The following is a 17,491-nucleotide window of genomic DNA, read 5'->3' as shown; positions in this document are numbered from 1 at the left end:
CTTTTTTACCTACTGCAATTGCACTTTATAACGCCTCCCCTTTAAGTAAGGACAGAAGACATTTAAACTTTTAAACTTATAGCCTGAGTTGCATATATCATATATCAAACTGTATTGTGGGCTCATGTTTTTTTGTATGGGTGGGATATGTATGTATATATGTGCTGTGTTGTGTGTTTGTATGTAATGCTAATTTAATATTTCACTGCTGTTTAAAGTGAAAATAGCATTATTTTTTTTTTTCATATACTGCTCCTCTCATTCTAAGCATGAGTGAATACAGTGAAGCGTGCACAGATAAACAAATGTAAAGTGTCCATATTTATTTAGTAATGGAGATTTGTTTTGTTTTTTAATATGGGAGGATCTTGTACTGACGGGGACAGGGGAGACAGAGAGAGTCAAAGTGGTCAAAGAGCAGTTTATAAGAGTTTATGAAAAAACAGCCAAGGTAAGATACAGATGATTTATAGAGGAGACAAGCAGATGTATTGTGGATCTGTATGTGTGTCTGTGCTCAGTACCTCTTAAACAGTGGTGAGAATTTCACAGACAAATAGTTTTGGGGTAGATAAAGTATAATTACGTTTATAATAAAACTGTAGCTAAATCAAGCGGAAATCAAAGAGTACCAACCATCCATTGGTGCTATTGGAAAGTAGAATTGATTGCCACACACATTAATGCTGTTCTGTTTGCTCACTGTGGGGCATGTGGATAAAACAGCTCTCTGGTCATTGTACTATGCAGACTAATGGCTGCTGTCCATCAGACTGATTTCACCTCATATGCATGAAACATACTCTATTCACACAGCAGTTATACAGTTCTCAATACACATTGAAAGCCCAGTCGATATTATAAACCTTTACATTCACAGTACGTTCTTCAGGTGTTTTATATCTGAATATGAATAAAAACAAAAGCACAACTACTATTACTTCACTGACAACAAGGTTATTTATATATTTTTTCCCTTGGACTTCCATCTCTAATTCTAAACAAAACAAAAAAAGTTTTTGGTAAAAAGTTGCAACTCTAGAGCTGGTCTTGCTGTTACTTCTTGTGGCTTAAGGCATTATTTCCAACATGGGTTCAAAAGAGTTTGTAAATACTTTTAAAGTTATTGATCACGACAAACTGAACCTCCTTCATGAATTTAAAGACATGACCCATGTTGACCTCAGTTGTGAATATAAACACGTCAAAATACAATTTTCTCCAGCATGTAAACAGTTGTGGCAAGTTAATTCAGGAAGTTATTGTGTGTTTGTATCCTCTGCTTTGATGTTGCATTGTTGTATTTTGTCACTTTGGTTTTTGTTAGGTTGTAAAGTTTGTTTGTTGTGCACGTCATATTGTAGAAAACAGCAGTCAAACTTGATTTCCTCTTGCCTATGTGCTCTCGTGCTCATTTTGTATTTTAATCAGTGCACAGTTGTGTTAGTTTGGTGACAAATGTGTTTGGGTTCGCTGTCATGCTGTCATCCTGCTGCTCCACCTTTTTAATAGTTACCTCATAGGAAAGGGAGGTTGCTGAAATGATTTTGTGTTCGTCATAATATAAAGTCCCACCCTGTTAGTATAAGCAGAGAATTACCATCCATAAATCCTCAGAGCTTCTTATTTGAGCTTCAATCCCAGATATAAAAGCTGGAGCCTCTTAGGTGTGCATATATTCAACTCTGCTGTGCTTAAGGTTCCCTATAAACTGCATCAAAATTGTCTTCAAATGCTGAAAACCAAAAAATAGTAGAGTGGATTTCATAGGTTGAATATTCTACTGTATTTTTAAAAAGCTATTGTCTGGTCTTGCTGTGCTGCTTTCAACTAAGAACCAAATGCCTCCAAAACTAAAAAGCTGGCAGTTGACTTTCAGAGAGATATCACCACTGGAGTTGAAAGGAGTGTGGACAGATTAATTTGCCGATAATCTCCTCTTTCCTAAAAAATGAGTGGGAACTCAAATCTTCATCATCAGAGGAAACTGTTGGGCAGAATTATTTGTTTTGTGACAAAAATCACAAAATGCAATTTCCTCCAAATTTTGACAATTATAAAATACCTACGCAAAGATCTAAATACTGTATAGTACAAGACTCCATGTACCTTATTGTGTTTTTTCCTATGTTAGTGGGGAAAAGGAGCTCAGAGCAAAATACCCAAGGAAAGATGGTGAAACAAAAGCTGCAGATTTCTTTCCCTAAGCCAAAGCTGTAAAGGAGGTAGGGGGAAAGCTGATGTGAAGTAAAGGATTGACGTGGCTTCAGTGGTACAAATGATGCCATGTAGACATGTCATTTGGATGTGTTACCATACCAGTATGAAGACATTGGCTGTGGATCTTAAGCGGCTGGCTGACTCTCCTGTCCTGACCAGCAGGCTGGGCAAAGTCTGCTCCAAGCAGTGGTTCAGCTCAGCCCGGCCCAACCCCAGAGCTGGGATGAGCTGGCTCAGGAGTACCTGCAGCAGCTTCAGGGAGGCATGAAAAACCTGAGAGAAGAGCAAGTGGATGTTACAGTTAGCCCCAAACTTAGTGGCATACCAAGAAAAGTTAGCACAAGGGTGATATCAATCAACAGAGAGGCTCAACTTGTTAATGTTTACTTTGAATTAGTTCAAGTATGCAGACGGAGAGTGACATTTATTTGCTATGAATTGAGGTTTTTGTTGACTCTATATACAGTATCTTTATATGGTTGCTGAAAGGAGGAAAGGTTTATTTCTTGCTTAGTGTTGCGCACTTATTTAGTTCAGTGAGTATTAAAAAACACAGCAGTATGCATCTCCCTGTATCCCATTTTTCAAGCCTAACACAGCTTCAGCAGATGGCTGTTAATCATGAGTCTAATTTTGCTTGAGGTTTCTGCCTCTTAAAAGGAAGTTTTTTTTCTTACCACTGTAGCTTTGATAAATGTTTAGTGCTCATGATGGATTAATGTTGGATCTTTGTAGATATTATCACAAAGAGTAAGGTCTTTTACCTGTTTTTTTGTAAGTTTCTTGAGATAACATTTGTTATGAGTAGGTACTATACAAATAACGATTGATTGGTTGAAATGTAAACTTTGTCAATTACATTTTATAAGTTTTTCTAGTCGACTCATGTTTCCAAGAACTACATTCCTTGTATGTTTATGGACTGGAGACCCCCATGTGTAAAAGAGGCAGCATGTTATTCATCTATTTTTGACTTGAACATGTTTGTTTTCTTTGTATGTTCACTACATGTATACATAATTATATTGGTTGTAATAATCATGCTGAATATTCATATGCTAACTGTATTAAGTAATTCATATAATTTATTTTCACATTTTATTCAAAAACAATTTTGTTGTTATCAACGTACTGTTTTGTTTTTTTATTTGCATGCACTGCGTAAAATAAAAAAATCTGTCCATGCTACACTTCCAGAGAGGAGACTGATGACACACGATGTGTTTTTGAAGAGACTGCAATGTTGCAGAGCTTTTTTTGCTTTTTAACTTGTACAGAGATACAGATAGTACGGTTCATAATAAAAGAGCAACCAGTCGCAGCGTGTGGTTTGGGTCCTTTCTTCAGTCAGCTTAGCAGCAGAACACAGCTCAGAGAATGCTAATGCTAAAGTAATAGATGTACAGTCATGTTGAGAACTGCAGCAACACAGGCAAACGTTATAAACAAGCCCACCAACAGACACCCGGTGGTTTTTAATCCCAGCATATCAAAACATGACCACAGAGAAAGGTTGCATTTATCAGGAACTAAACTGAAGCTCAGTTGTGGGGCAGCAAAATATCCTGTGTACGTCTTAATGGAGCAGTCGGTGTATCAATGTAGCTCGGAAATTAATCACTAGAATTATTGTGGCAAACCCTTTTTATTACACTACAGGTTATGGGCGACTTCGAAAGGGTAACAACATGATCCTTGTCCAAAATGTTGGTTAAAGTCAGCCAGTTCTAGGAGCGAGATCTGGGCTTGTATATATGGTACAGGGGGATCATTGTTAACAGTATGCATGTGTGAGTGTGTGCTGATGGTTAAACATCATGAACATTCGCTGTAGTTTTAACAGGAATACAGAGAACCTGATTTAAAGAAGCATTTGACAGCTGCAAAGAAAAAAGGTACCCGCAACACTTTAAAGGGTCTGCTTTCCTGACAGCAGTTTCTTTTCAATTAACTTGGACGTAGTAGAAATTGAATTAATTGTTATCAATTATCTGATTGTATCTAAATAGTTTTTTTTAAGGTTTCCTGACCTAAATCCTTGCTTTCTCTTTAATGGACACATATTATTCTCCTTTTCAAAAGCTTAAATAAGTCTTAGAGCTCCACAAAACATGTCTGTGAAATTTCTTGCCAAAAATCCACTCTGATCCTGTATTTGATCAAACCTATAAACTCCTCTATTTTAGCCCTGCTCAGAACCGGCAGTTTCACCGCTTGTTTAACCACGCCCCCTCTCTGGAAGGGGGATTAACTCAGGATTTCTAGTACCATGCCCAATAGTTTACAGTGAGAAGGCAGACTTAGAGGGCAGAACACACACCTAGCTGTGGGAGTGTCATCCACCTCGGGGAGGGGTTACACGTCACATTACTTTGTGATGTCATGAAGGGAAAATCTCCAAACGGCCTCTTTCAGCATACATTTTCTAAAAAAGTGGAGCAGGCAAATGAGGGAGAGTATTTGCATAATATTTGACCGTTAACATTAATTACATTTAGTAATTGAAACGTGTGCAATATTTTTAAGCTATCGATTCTGTGACTTCCCAACAAACACTGATGCAGATTTAGCTGAATTACACCTACTGTACCCTGCCAGCCTATCAGCAGAATGACATCACCCTCCTATTCCTAAAGGAGCTATAAGTAACACAGAAGTCTAAGCAGCATGTCGTATCCATGAAAGCCTATTACTAAATGTACCTTTTGTCAGAGAAGCCAGTTTAAAATAGAGTCTTCTGGACAACAAAATATTTGTTCCACGACATTTACAGTTCTGACACCAAAGAAATGCCTCTTTTGAGTAAATGACTCACAGATGACACTTTATCCAGGAGGGCCTTCTTAACTAGGAAGGTCGCAGCTCTTATCATGTTCCTGAGTTCCTCCCTTGGAGTGGTGGGTGATAGCTCCAAAAGCTTCTTGTGGACAGCCATGAGGGCATCCTCTCTGTAAGACCAGGTTTTGGAATATGCCCCAGCAACCTGCAAGGAAAGGAGGGTAAAAGAATAGCCAATGTGCGAGACAGATATCACAAATATCAGTTATGTCGGTAAAACAGCCGATATGGAAAAATTATTCAGACCAATAATTGTTTGTCATCAATATTTCTAATATCGCCAATGTTTCAAATGCCTATTGATGTTGTGAAAATGTCGCTCAAAGTGAAAAACCCATAAAAAAAAACACAACTCACTGCAGTTTCAATCACATCTAGGAAAAGGTTAGCTAAGTAATTTCCAGTTAAAAAATTCCACATTTAGCCACCCATTTTCCAGAAGCCGCATTCCAATGTTTCCAGCAAAAACTATCAAATGAAACTGCACAATAGCTGTCAAGCACTGCATGCCTGACAAAACAAAATGTATGCTAGATGAGAACACAGATGAGGAGAAATTCAATATTTTGTACAGGGTATTTGAAGGCAAGACCCTATTGAAATTTTCTATCCCTCTCGGGTGGTCAAACTTCTTTTCTTCTGACATATACTGTGATAAAAATGTATCATGGACAGGACAAAAGGGTGTTTAATATCATGCTATAGTAAAAAGTACCAACTATGTAAAAGGGATCCAAAAAAGTATCTTTAGAGTATGTTGTGTGGAAGTGAAATCCCTTGTTTTTTTCTGCGGTTTATTCTCTTACCAGGCTTTCCCCAAAGACCTCAATTGGAAGGCCAGCCTCTCTCTGCACCTTCTCTGTCAGTGGCTCAGGCTCCCCACTCATCTCAGAGCTTTGTGGAGTCATTTGGGCTTCATGCTGGGGGGAGTTCTGCTCTGCAGGACTCTGGATGACCTCCACGGGCCCGTCTATCCTCTGAAGGGTGGGCAGAGGCCTCTCATCATAAGGTACACTGGTCACCTGTCGGCGCAAGACAACAACACTAGTGTTAAAAGCTTGAAACAAAATATTGAATTACATTTTCATAACTTTCTCATCTTAAATTGCATTTATTGGTATGTTAATAAATGTCTGAGGTGTAAAAATGTCCATCCTTGAATGGCCTCTACCCTTCTTCTCACAAACATTCACTAGCACTTGATCACTAAATATGTCAGTCATTCAGCATCATGTTAACAATGGATGTTTAACTTCCTCAATATAATTCCAAGCTCAACACAGTTAGCAACATCCTCTGTGGCCGGGTCCCACTGGCACCCTGCTGGCTTGCACTGGTCTAAAAGCCCCGCCTCGAGGCCAGGTTGGCAGTCGCCAGAGTCAGCCAACTGTTGCACACTTTTAATTAAATAGTGAAACCCAAACCTGCAGTAAGGCTGGTCTGGGTAGGTGGTGAGTAAAGCATAAAAGCCCCTGATGCTCATCATATGTGCTACGGAGGCTTAATGTAGGAAACATGCTGGATAAAGTTGAAAACAACACAGAAATTAAAGCAAGCAGACAAGCCAAAGGTACAACTGTCTACAGCTTAATTATCAACACGTATGCACTTCCATTACCAATCACCCATAGACTCTTCAGAGGAAACTGTTTGCATATTCACTCTTTGTAAATGTGTTGCAATGTGTTACTTGAGTGCCACTTACATCTATCTTGGGTAAAGCAGCAGGTGTGCATGGTGTCTCAGGTTGTCTGCTTGGCTTGGTAATAACAGTTTCTGAGTCTGACTGTTGTTTCTGAGGAGCATTCGTTTTTTTCCTCTTCTTTAATGTGTCTGTGGACACAAGGGGCTTGGTGGGGACTGGATGGTGAGCCAGAGAAGGCAGGAGAGAAGGAGGATCCTTGGCTGGGGATGAATCTGCAGCCCTGGTGATCTGGTGAAATGGTGTAAGTTGATGACAGAATTTAGATGAAGCAGTATAAGTAATGACTTTCTCTATATCTCCATGATTTGATATTTCATCTCAATATCATGTCAAGGAAAAAGTCATATATTTTCTCTATCACAAAAAATCAACTGCTGCTTTGACTACACAGTTGAAATGTTGCAGGTGTTGCATCGCTGGTGACTGACCAGTGCCATATCCAGCAGGTTGTGGACTTCCAGCTGCTGGTAGACACTCTTCCTGTAGTCGGCCATCAGCTCCTTCTTCTTCTTGGCCAGGTCGTAGTCTTCCTTTTCAATGGCACATCTTTTCTCAACATCATACCGAGCCAAACGCTCCCCTACCTGGAAGAATCCCATGAAGGATGGGAAGTGACAGAATGAGCCTTTTACCACATGTTTAAACAGGTGAACAGGGCAGTAAAGCCGTACTATGAGGCTGCCTGAGGTCTAATGATCTTTGTCTTTTTGTGCAATGAGGCATTTCCAACATTTCAGCTGCATACAGACTCGAAAGCAAAGTGTCTTAAAAAACAAGTCGAATTAAGTAAATGTCATTTTTTTTTGCCACTTTCACCTCATTGTCATGCTGTTGTTGTATTCTTAGATCTCAGAACTTGCTTTAGCAAGGGACTGCTGGCATAACGAAGATAAACAAAGGCCATACAAAAAGTTGTAATTAAAAATAATTATGTGTACTGGTGCAGGTTTGGGGATTCACTTGGACTTGACACAAGCAGTCCTGCTCTGCACAGTAAAACAGCCCTGGTGCCGGCTGAAGTAAGTGTGCCATGTGGTGAATCATGAAGATTTACAGGCTGGGAAAGTGTCAACAACTTCCAGTAAATGACACACGTAATTTCAATGAGAGGAAATTCCATACAGCTGAATTAAGTAGTCAACTAGGTGCCAGGCGACACAGTGTGAAAAACAACTCCCTGTGATTCTTTACTCTCTTTTGGACCAAACAAACACGGCACCTTTTTTTCTCCAGCTTTTATTTATTGTCTTCAGCCTACTCTCTCTACTTAATGAGGCTCTTTGCTTCTTCTGATGATGCTTTTGATGTCTTGTGTGAAGCACTTTGAATTGCCTTGTTGCTGAAATGTGATATATAAATACTTGCCTTGCCTTCTGACTTAAACGAAGGGGCTCAGTAAAGTGGAAGAAATACACCATGACAATACTCCGTCTGCTTTTCTGGTCTTTTCACATGTAACACCACAAACCATCCTCTGACATCCTGAGGGTACGATGACAAGGGATTTTCAGCATGACTACCTTGACAACTTCTCTTTGCACAATGTCAGTATGCTCAAGGTTCTGGTGTGTGTTAGTGTGTGTAATCCTGTTACAGAAAGACTTGTGGTTGGGGTGTGGTTTGTGGGAGTGGGACGGACATTTCCAAAGGACCATCATCGCAGCTGTTGAGCTTATTAAGAATTCATGGTAAGCATGGAAACGCTGTATACAAAGGAGGTGAGTAACAGGAATCTGAACAATGTTTAACAACTACTGTTACAAATAGTGCTGAAAAAACACTGGATATCTGTAAAAAAGAATACAAGACTCACACTGTTGGTCTTTCTTGCAAAGAAAAGTATCGTCCATGGATGGAAAATCATGTCTGAACCTGAAAAGTTTATGTATTAAAAAATCCCAATATTTTCCCAGTAATTCTAAATACCAGGGGTTTCATTTTATTTTTCTACTTTTGACAGTTAAGGCTGTCAGCATTAACTTGTTAGTCCCAATTGATTAAGGTTTGAAATGAATGCATTAATTGTTTATCTTCTTAAGTGCATCATATTTGGTCCCTTTAGGCACACCATGGACAAACGTCCACAGTGTGGGAAGAGAATGCGAAAAGAACAACATCGCTGCTGTTGGCTCAGTTGATGAGTGAAAAGTAATGTCCACTTCTAACATCAAACATTTCACTTTTTTACCGTTCCTTTTCCCTGTTTTCTTTCAGTTTTTGATCCATAATGTTGGGCCACGCAGGCTTAGAACAGTCAAGCAATGGACTTGGGCCTGCACCTCTGTAAAAGCCTCATTTGAGTTATTCACTGAGATCACAAAGAGGCCTAAAAGGACTCTTAATCCCAGAATCCCATGCGGTACTTCACACCTACGTGTGAAGTAAAGGGGGGACCGGAACCTCTCTCTCCTCATTGGAGGGGACCTGAGGTAGACCCCCATGGAGCAGGCCAGGCTACAAAACTCCAAGACTTCCATTGCTCGCTCTCTTTCACGCGCTGACCTTCGGTGCTCGGAGACCCAAGAAGATCTCCTGTTTCCTGCAACAATCTTCCTTTGTTTTAAGTTTTGGCGCGCAGGTAATCCGCGGCCGGCAGTGTTCTAAATTCCGAGCTCGGATTGTCCAGTGAACGCATCTCAGTTTCTCGGAGAGCGTCAGACTATAACAGGTTATCAGAAAGATAACGGTCTTATTCCGTCCTGCAACGAAAGGACATCAAAGGACATCTTTCCACTCGACGGAGAACCAACGAAGCCGCTCTCGCCGTAAGGGACCCTCGCCGCCATCAGACGCCTCTGCACCAGGACGGACAGAAGATCTGCTCCATCGCCGGACTCTTTTCCTTTCACCAATCGCGGACAAAGCGATTCACAAGTGAGGCTTAATTAGGTCTGGGCAGAATTAGCTTTAGAGAGTGTTTTTAACAATTGTTGATCAAAGCAGAAACTGTAATTTTTTATCTTTGTTGGACCTGCGTCCTGAGTTTTAACTGTTTAAAACTCTTGTTGTTTCGGACCGCTACGTCCTATATGTGTTTAGCGTAACAGCGTTATAACCGGGTATTACTCTTCTGATCAGAAAGGCCAGTGTAAGCTGTATTAACCTGAATTCGGCTATTGGTTTGTTTCTGTGAATGAAGGGAATTACTCCGAGTTGTGGCGCGGGAGTCGGACTGTGATCCGGCCTCTTCAGGCACGCATTTCTCTTTTATTCTCTTTTATTTCCCCTTCTACGCACACACATACACACATATTCCCGTGTAAACGTACATCTGGAGACCAACTCCACCACCGCGCCATTACGCACAGAGATCTATACACTCGCGGCTATCCAGACGCCTCAGAGACACAGATTGTGTAGGGCCGAACTCGGTCTCTTTTAGACCTTAAGGCCACATTTAGGCCTTTGTTAGGTGTGTGCCATCGGAAGGGCGACCACGTGGGACGAAGTAATCTTCCCCCCCCCTTCTCTCTCCCTTTCATCCACACGTGCACGCACCCAGGTCTTTGTTAGGTTTGCGCCATCGTGAACGACCACGTGGGTACGAAGCCATCTTCCCCCCTTTCTTCTTCCCTCTTTCTCTCTCTCTCTCTCTCTCACACACACACACACACACACACACACACACACACACACACACACACCTACATTCACACCTCATCCACAAGCCTTTGCTTGATAATGTTTGTTGCTTAGATTAGTTTATAATAGTTATTTGTTTAATTAAGTTCATTGATTTTGGATTGATGTTGCTTTGTTTAAATAAATTCTGTTATAATTTAAGAGAGCAGTTGTTTGTGGTTACTGGTGTATTTGCATTGTGATATAAGCTGGGTGAGAAGGCTTTGTGTACGGATTTCACGCCTTCAATTTATTAAATATAGTTATTCATTATTAATAATATTAGTAATTAAATAACTAATTTGAGACTGATTTGAGTGATATTTTGGTTATATTTACCTGATTACAGGTTGGTGCCCCAAAACGAGATTAAACATAGTTTAATGATATTTTATTTATATTATTAATAATTAAGTATAATTATTAAAGAATATAACCAAAGTTGACTTGATACAACCCCAACAAATGGTGCCCCGTGTGAGGCCTTCAATAAACCAGCTTTATTGCACTGTAAATGCACAGTAATCCAAACTTAAAATCCTAAAAAGGATCCTTCGGAAGAAAATTATATTTTCTTTAAATTTTTGTGGTTTAAGCAAAGCAGACATCAAGCTGTGGCTTAGTTGTGTTTTATGTTGTTAGTTAATGGTTAAAGCCGTAACTGTTGTCCCCTTTGGGTCCATACAACAATTGGACATAATGATGCAGCTAGTGTGACTTTATCAAGGAACTTGATTTGTTGCATTAATCTAGATTTTGATCCTGAAGTATTCGACTAAAGGATTGTGGTGCTCCTTGTTGTTTGAGAGCCATTTGGCCAGATGAGAGTGTAACCTTATCATTGTGGCATAGCCAGCTGTCTGAGAGGTGTGAGTTCCTCCCTTCCTTTGAGGACTTGAGGTGTGAATCCCCTCTCCTATCTTCCAGGATAGACTGCAGTGATCAGTTGGGAAACTTAGATAAGATTTGCTCTTGTGTACCAAGACCCTAGGTGAGTCGGGGGCTGAGACTCCTTTTGGATCAGACGACGCAGCACTGCAAGAAACTGCTGCCGGTCTGACGAACCTCTCCTCAGAGGAGAGTGCCAACCTATATAGCTAGTCAATTAGCATTAGTGATAAGAAGTTAGAAGAGCTAGTTGATCTTGTCAACCACAGAGCCAGGCTCACCCCTAATAAAGACAGAATGTATGCAGAAGACATACATCAACTATGGGCCAAAGCTCACTATGGATCAGACGATCCACCCCTTCAAGACGTAGTTGCTAATCTTATCCACCTCCCTATAGAGCAGCTCGACAGCCTGAACTCCTACACCCTCAGCACATGTGAAAAGAGACTAAAGGGCTTGGTTGAATATGCAAATCAACCAACTGGGAAGCCAACACGTACAGCTTCAGATGTTCTAGGCAAAATTCTCCTCCTTTATCAGCGCAAATCAAATGTGCAGAATGAGATACACCGGGAACAGCTAGCCCGGGTACTAGAAGAAGGACAGATCCTGCGGGACGACTTCGAAAGAATGCAGGATAAACTAAAGACCTTGCAGGAAAATTGCAAGGCCCTGCAGGAGGAGAATAAAACACTGCACGAAAGCAGCAAACTGGCCGAACAGAGGAAACGAAGTGATATGGTACCCAGAGTTCAGGACAGGCAGAGAAGGACTTCAGCCCCCAGATCAGATGAGGAAACCTCAGACGAAGGATGGGAGACTGAAACAAGCCCCTGGAGGAGGGAGACAGACATGTTGCAGGATCTGGAGGAGAGGGGAAGGCACCGCCGGGTCGACCCAGGCACAAAAGCGCCCACGTCCTCAGACCACCCGGTAAAGAGTAGGATGAGTAAAGAGGAAGGGCCCCCGCGTTCCGCCATACGCTTTGAGCGAAGAGAACCCTCACCCCGCAGGATGAGAGGCTTTACTCCCCCTAGAGACAGGGAGGAGACACAGGCCCAATTGGGCACCAAACGCTACCTGTCCCACGATAGACGGCCACGTCTGAGCCGAACACAAACCCCGCCACGGTTACAACCCTACTACCGTGACAACCACAGGGCTTACGATTCATCAGACGAATTGGACGACCCTCGCCAGCCTTCGGGTCAGGGCCTGCGAACCAGGCAGATAGAACCTCAGGCCAAAGATCTGAAGCGTTTTGACCCAGATAGCCCAGATTCAAGTATTAACGATTACTTTAGAGAAGTTGACCATTGTCTCCTTGACCTGCCTCATGCGTCCTCACATGAAAAACTGAAACGGATCTGGAAGACTACGGCTAGGAGTGTCCGTGATTTCATGGGGACACTCCCACCAAAGGTCCGATCCTTGCAGAAAGGAAACAAATCTGTTAATCAGCACTTACAAACTGCCAAGCAGAAAGTGTTGGACATGCTTGAATTAATTCAGGGAGCACAGGTAAGCATGGAGCAAGACACATCGTCAGGATATGACTCTGATCCTGGACCAAGCCCCTTAAGAGATCAAACAACCCTGCTGAAAAAGCTCAGTAAAGAACCGAGCAGCCAGGATAACCCAAGGACTGAGGAAATAAGTCTAGTTTTCCCTGATTTTGACTGTGGAGCCCCGTTCCTTGGGGAAACGCCCCAGTTCTCTGACAACTGTGACACCCTTTCACACCTTCACAGGTTTGAATCACCACATAGGAAGGGGGGTGACTTCTCAGCCCCCAGAGGAAGAGATAACACCAGGCCCCCTCCTGCTACCTGTAGGTTCCCATTGCAGGATTCACGGCTAAGGAATATCCAAACCTCAGATGACTGGGATGGCTCCCTTCTACCCAGAGATCAAAGAATGCGCATAAGGCTCATTGAATCTATGGCACAGGATGTAGAGCGGTTTGATCCAGATAACTCAGACCTCTGCATCGATGATTACCTCAGAGAGATTAACCTGTGTCTCAGTGAGGTACCTGATGCATCCACAAGAGAAAAACTCAGGCTGATCTGGAAGACAACTTCCAAGAGTGTCCGTAACTTCACGACTACCCTTCAGCCTGAGATCAGATACCAGTACTCTGCGCTCTGCAATGCTTTGCGCCAGGAATACTCCACCTACATTGACCCTGCATCTGCCCTTCTTAGTGCTTTCAGTGTCTTGCATCAGAAGCATGAGGCCCCCAAAGATTATTACTGGCGACTTAGATCTGCATATTTCCAGGGACGTAAGGCTCCAGGTTTGGAAGAGAACCCAACTTTCAAGTCCATCTTCATGCACAATCTGCATGGCTGCGTGCGTTCAGATGTCACCCTGCATAGTCGTACACATCAGCTTAGTATGAAAGAGATCAAGAGATTCGCACAGGCGGTTTGGCAGACACGCTTACGTCACGTGTCACGTGAGGGCAACAAGTTGCCTCGTGCTAGGAATAAGAGACCATATCACCGGCAGAATAGAGAACAGAGCCAGGGGGGTGGGACTCAACCACAGAGTAGGTTCCAGCCTGGAGAACTGATCGCTACCAGATCCGAACGGAACTCTCGGGATGGCCGTAGTCTGAGACAGAAGGGTAGGTATAATCGGAGTTCCTACGAGCTCCCTAAGGACTCCCTCGCTTACAGAGAACCCGATTCTGACTCCACATAGGAGTGGGGGTGTAGCCTCCATTGTAGAAACACAACAATGTCACTCTACCGACATGAATGTTTCCTAGTCCCTGTTTTGTGTTTTGACATTGGTAGGGAGACACATAATGTACATTTACACACCTACACGCCACAAACACCTTCCCACAGGCTTACTCCTGCCCAGGCTAGGAGTTAGCCCACAAACCTACACCTTATACTCTTCTCTTTCTCCCTTCCTCTTGTCTGTTTGTTTCATTTGTTTTGTTAAAGAATGCACCTTGAGTAACAAAGCTTTGCTAATGCCTGGTTATGTTTTATGCCTAGCTTTAGACATAGTTAGACAGTCTGCCCAGACTTTGCCTCAGTGTCTGCCCAGACCGAATGCCTCTCAAAATGTATGGACTTTTTGCTCACTAACTATTTGAAAATTTGTCTCCTCACACATGGACTGTTGGCCCTATTTGCCCTAAAGACCGCGACCCGCAATCCCATTCTTCAGGACAAAGGGGGGATGTTGGGCCACGCAGGCTTAGAACAGTCAAGCAATGGACTTGGGCCTGCACCTCTGTAAAAGCCTCATTTGAGTTATTCACTGAGATCACAAAGAGGCCTAAAAGGACTCTTAATCCCAGAATCCCATGCGGTACTTCACACCTACGTGTGAAGTAAAGGGGGGACCGGAACCTCTCTCTCCTCATTGGAGGGGACCTGAGGTAGACCCCCATGGAGCAGGCCAGGCTACAAAACTCCAAGACTTCCATTGCTCGCTCTCTTTCACGCGCTGACCTTCGGTGCTCGGAGACCCAAGAAGATCTCCTGTTTCCTGCAACAATCTTCCTTTGTTTTAAGTTTTGGCGCGCAGGTAATCCGCGGCCGGCAGTGTTCTAAATTCCGAGCTCGGATTGTCCAGTGAACGCATCTCAGTTTCTCGGAGAGCGTCAGACTATAACAGGTTATCAGAAAGATAACGGTCTTATTCCGTCCTGCAACGAAAGGACATCAAAGGACATCTTTCCACTCGACGGAGAACCAACGAAGCCGCTCTCGCCGTAAGGGACCCTCGCCGCCATCAGACGCCTCTGCACCAGGACGGACAGAAGATCTGCTCCATCGCCGGACTCTTTTCCTTTCACCAATCGCGGACAAAGCGATTCACAAGTGAGGCTTAATTAGGTCTGGGCAGAATTAGCTTTAGAGAGTGTTTTTAACAATTGTTGATCAAAGCAGAAACTGTAATTTTTTATCTTTGTTGGACCTGCGTCCTGAGTTTTAACTGTTTAAAACTCTTGTTGTTTCGGACCGCTACGTCCTATATGTGTTTAGCGTAACAGCGTTATAACCGGGTATTACTCTTCTGATCAGAAAGGCCAGTGTAAGCTGTATTAACCTGAATTCGGCTATTGGTTTGTTTCTGTGAATGAAGGGAATTACTCCGAGTTGTGGCGCGGGAGTCGGACTGTGATCCGGCCTCTTCAGGCACGCATTTCTCTTTTATTCTCTTTTATTTCCCCTTCTACGCACACACATACACACATATTCCCGTGTAAACGTACATCTGGAGACCAACTCCACCACCGCGCCATTACGCACAGAGATCTATACACTCGCGGCTATCCAGACGCCTCAGAGACACAGATTGTGTAGGGCCGAACTCGGTCTCTTTTAGACCTTAAGGCCACATTTAGGCCTTTGTTAGGTGTGTGCCATCGGAAGGGCGACCACGTGGGACGAAGTAATCTTCCCCCCCCCTTCTCTCTCCCTTTCATCCACACGTGCACGCACCCAGGTCTTTGTTAGGTTTGCGCCATCGTGAACGACCACGTGGGTACGAAGCCATCTTCCCCCCTTTCTTCTTCCCTCTTTCTCTCTCTCTCTCTCTCTCACACACACACACACACACACACACACACACACACACACACACACACACACACCTACATTCACACCTCATCCACAAGCCTTTGCTTGATAATGTTTGTTGCTTAGATTAGTTTATAATAGTTATTTGTTTAATTAAGTTCATTGATTTTGGATTGATGTTGCTTTGTTTAAATAAATTCTGTTATAATTTAAGAGAGCAGTTGTTTGTGGTTACTGGTGTATTTGCATTGTGATATAAGCTGGGTGAGAAGGCTTTGTGTACGGATTTCACGCCTTCAATTTATTAAATATAGTTATTCATTATTAATAATATTAGTAATTAAATAACTAATTTGAGACTGATTTGAGTGATATTTTGGTTATATTTACCTGATTACAGGTTGGTGCCCCAAAACGAGATTAAACATAGTTTAATGATATTTTATTTATATTATTAATAATTAAGTATAATTATTAAAGAATATAACCAAAGTTGACTTGATACAACCCCAACAATAACAAGTTCCATAGTTCCATGGTTGAGTTAATATCATTACCTTCAATCTACCAAAAGGTCCTTACTTTTTATCAAAATAAAAGCAGGGTTGAATTCAAACAGGAAGTAAAGTACTTGAGGTACTTGGCAGTCACTCTTCTTATTTGGGTTTTAAAAAAAGATCCTAAAAAAGTGTTTGTTTTTTTAATGCAGTGTGCAACAGTAAATAAAAGTGATGTAGTGTTTGTGAATTGTATTCTCTTCCCGCTCAGCGTTGATTTGTTAGTAGTTTGTGAAAAGACTTTGCAGCTGCTTTAATTTGAGTTCGTTTGGTTCCTTTTACAAGCCCTTAGGGGTTTCCTCTGTCCCACTCCTGCAATTTTTATTGTACACGTCTACTTCTGTTTCATTAGATTTTTCTTTCTTATGCACAAATAAAGAACGAAAGATCATTAGTCTAACCTTATTATGCTGTTATTCCTGTATCTGCTACTTAAAGACAGTGCTATCCTTTAATTAAAAAAAACAGTCCAGCTGTATAGAAAAATATTCTTTAGAATAAGTGAGAATGAAGCAGAGTGACAAATCTGGAAATTATAAGATTCTGATAAGAAGACCGAATCCACCTCTTAGCTACAGCTGACCCCAGAAATCCATTCTTAACTTGCTCCATGATTGGTGACCAAAATAAAAAATGTCAAAAATGAGCTCTTATAACTGGATCAAAGTAATTTTAAACCCCTTGAGAGCCTACAAAATTATTTAAAACTTTTTCAGACCTTGAGTAACTAATAAAGAATCTTGACTGCTCTCACTGCAGAGATGCGTCCTGGTTTCTGTGGCTGTGTGATCAAATATTTGATGTCAATGTATTGTAAGCCATCCAGTCTGCCTACCAGCAGCCACATTACCTTTTGCAGGTCTGCGATTGCCTGCTTCAGATTCTTGGCCTGCTCAAATTTCTCTTGCCGGACCATGTCCTGCTTCTTTTTGTCCAGGAGACGGATGATGTGGGCAACCTCGGGGTCCTGGTACATGTCGAAGGCCAGGTCGTCCAACATGGAGATGGACTCACATTTCCTGAATGCACGACATGACACAAAGACAACGTATTCTTTAAAATACACAGATCAATACCTTTTATTTGTATGCATCATGCATCAAGTCAGT

General features: G+C 42.1%; 1 protein-coding gene across 3 annotated transcripts in view; it reads right to left on the bottom strand.

The window, feature by feature from the left end:
• Positions 1 to 17,491, bottom strand: part of cep104 (centrosomal protein 104) — a 41,019-nt gene that overhangs the window by 16,695 nt on the left and 6,833 nt on the right. For all 3 annotated transcript variants that reach the window (XM_065961690.1, XM_065961689.1, XM_020650867.3), the window contains 6 exons: positions 17,233 to 17,401; positions 7,192 to 7,347; positions 6,764 to 6,991; positions 5,865 to 6,080; positions 5,036 to 5,203; positions 2,320 to 2,493 (listed from right to left, as the gene is read on the bottom strand). In XM_065961690.1, the coding sequence (XP_065817762.1) occupies positions 2,320 to 2,493; positions 5,036 to 5,203; positions 5,865 to 6,080; positions 6,764 to 6,991; positions 7,192 to 7,347; positions 17,233 to 17,401 (1,111 nt within the window). The remainder of the gene's footprint in view (positions 1 to 2,319; positions 2,494 to 5,035; positions 5,204 to 5,864; positions 6,081 to 6,763; positions 6,992 to 7,191; positions 7,348 to 17,232; positions 17,402 to 17,491) is intronic.

Source organism: Labrus bergylta, chromosome 12, assembly GCF_963930695.1.
Source record: "Labrus bergylta chromosome 12, fLabBer1.1, whole genome shotgun sequence".
NCBI lineage: Eukaryota > Metazoa > Chordata > Actinopteri > Labriformes > Labridae > Labrus > Labrus bergylta.
Note: the sequence above shows the minus strand (reverse complement) of the source record. Positions and strands in the feature narration are given on the sequence as shown.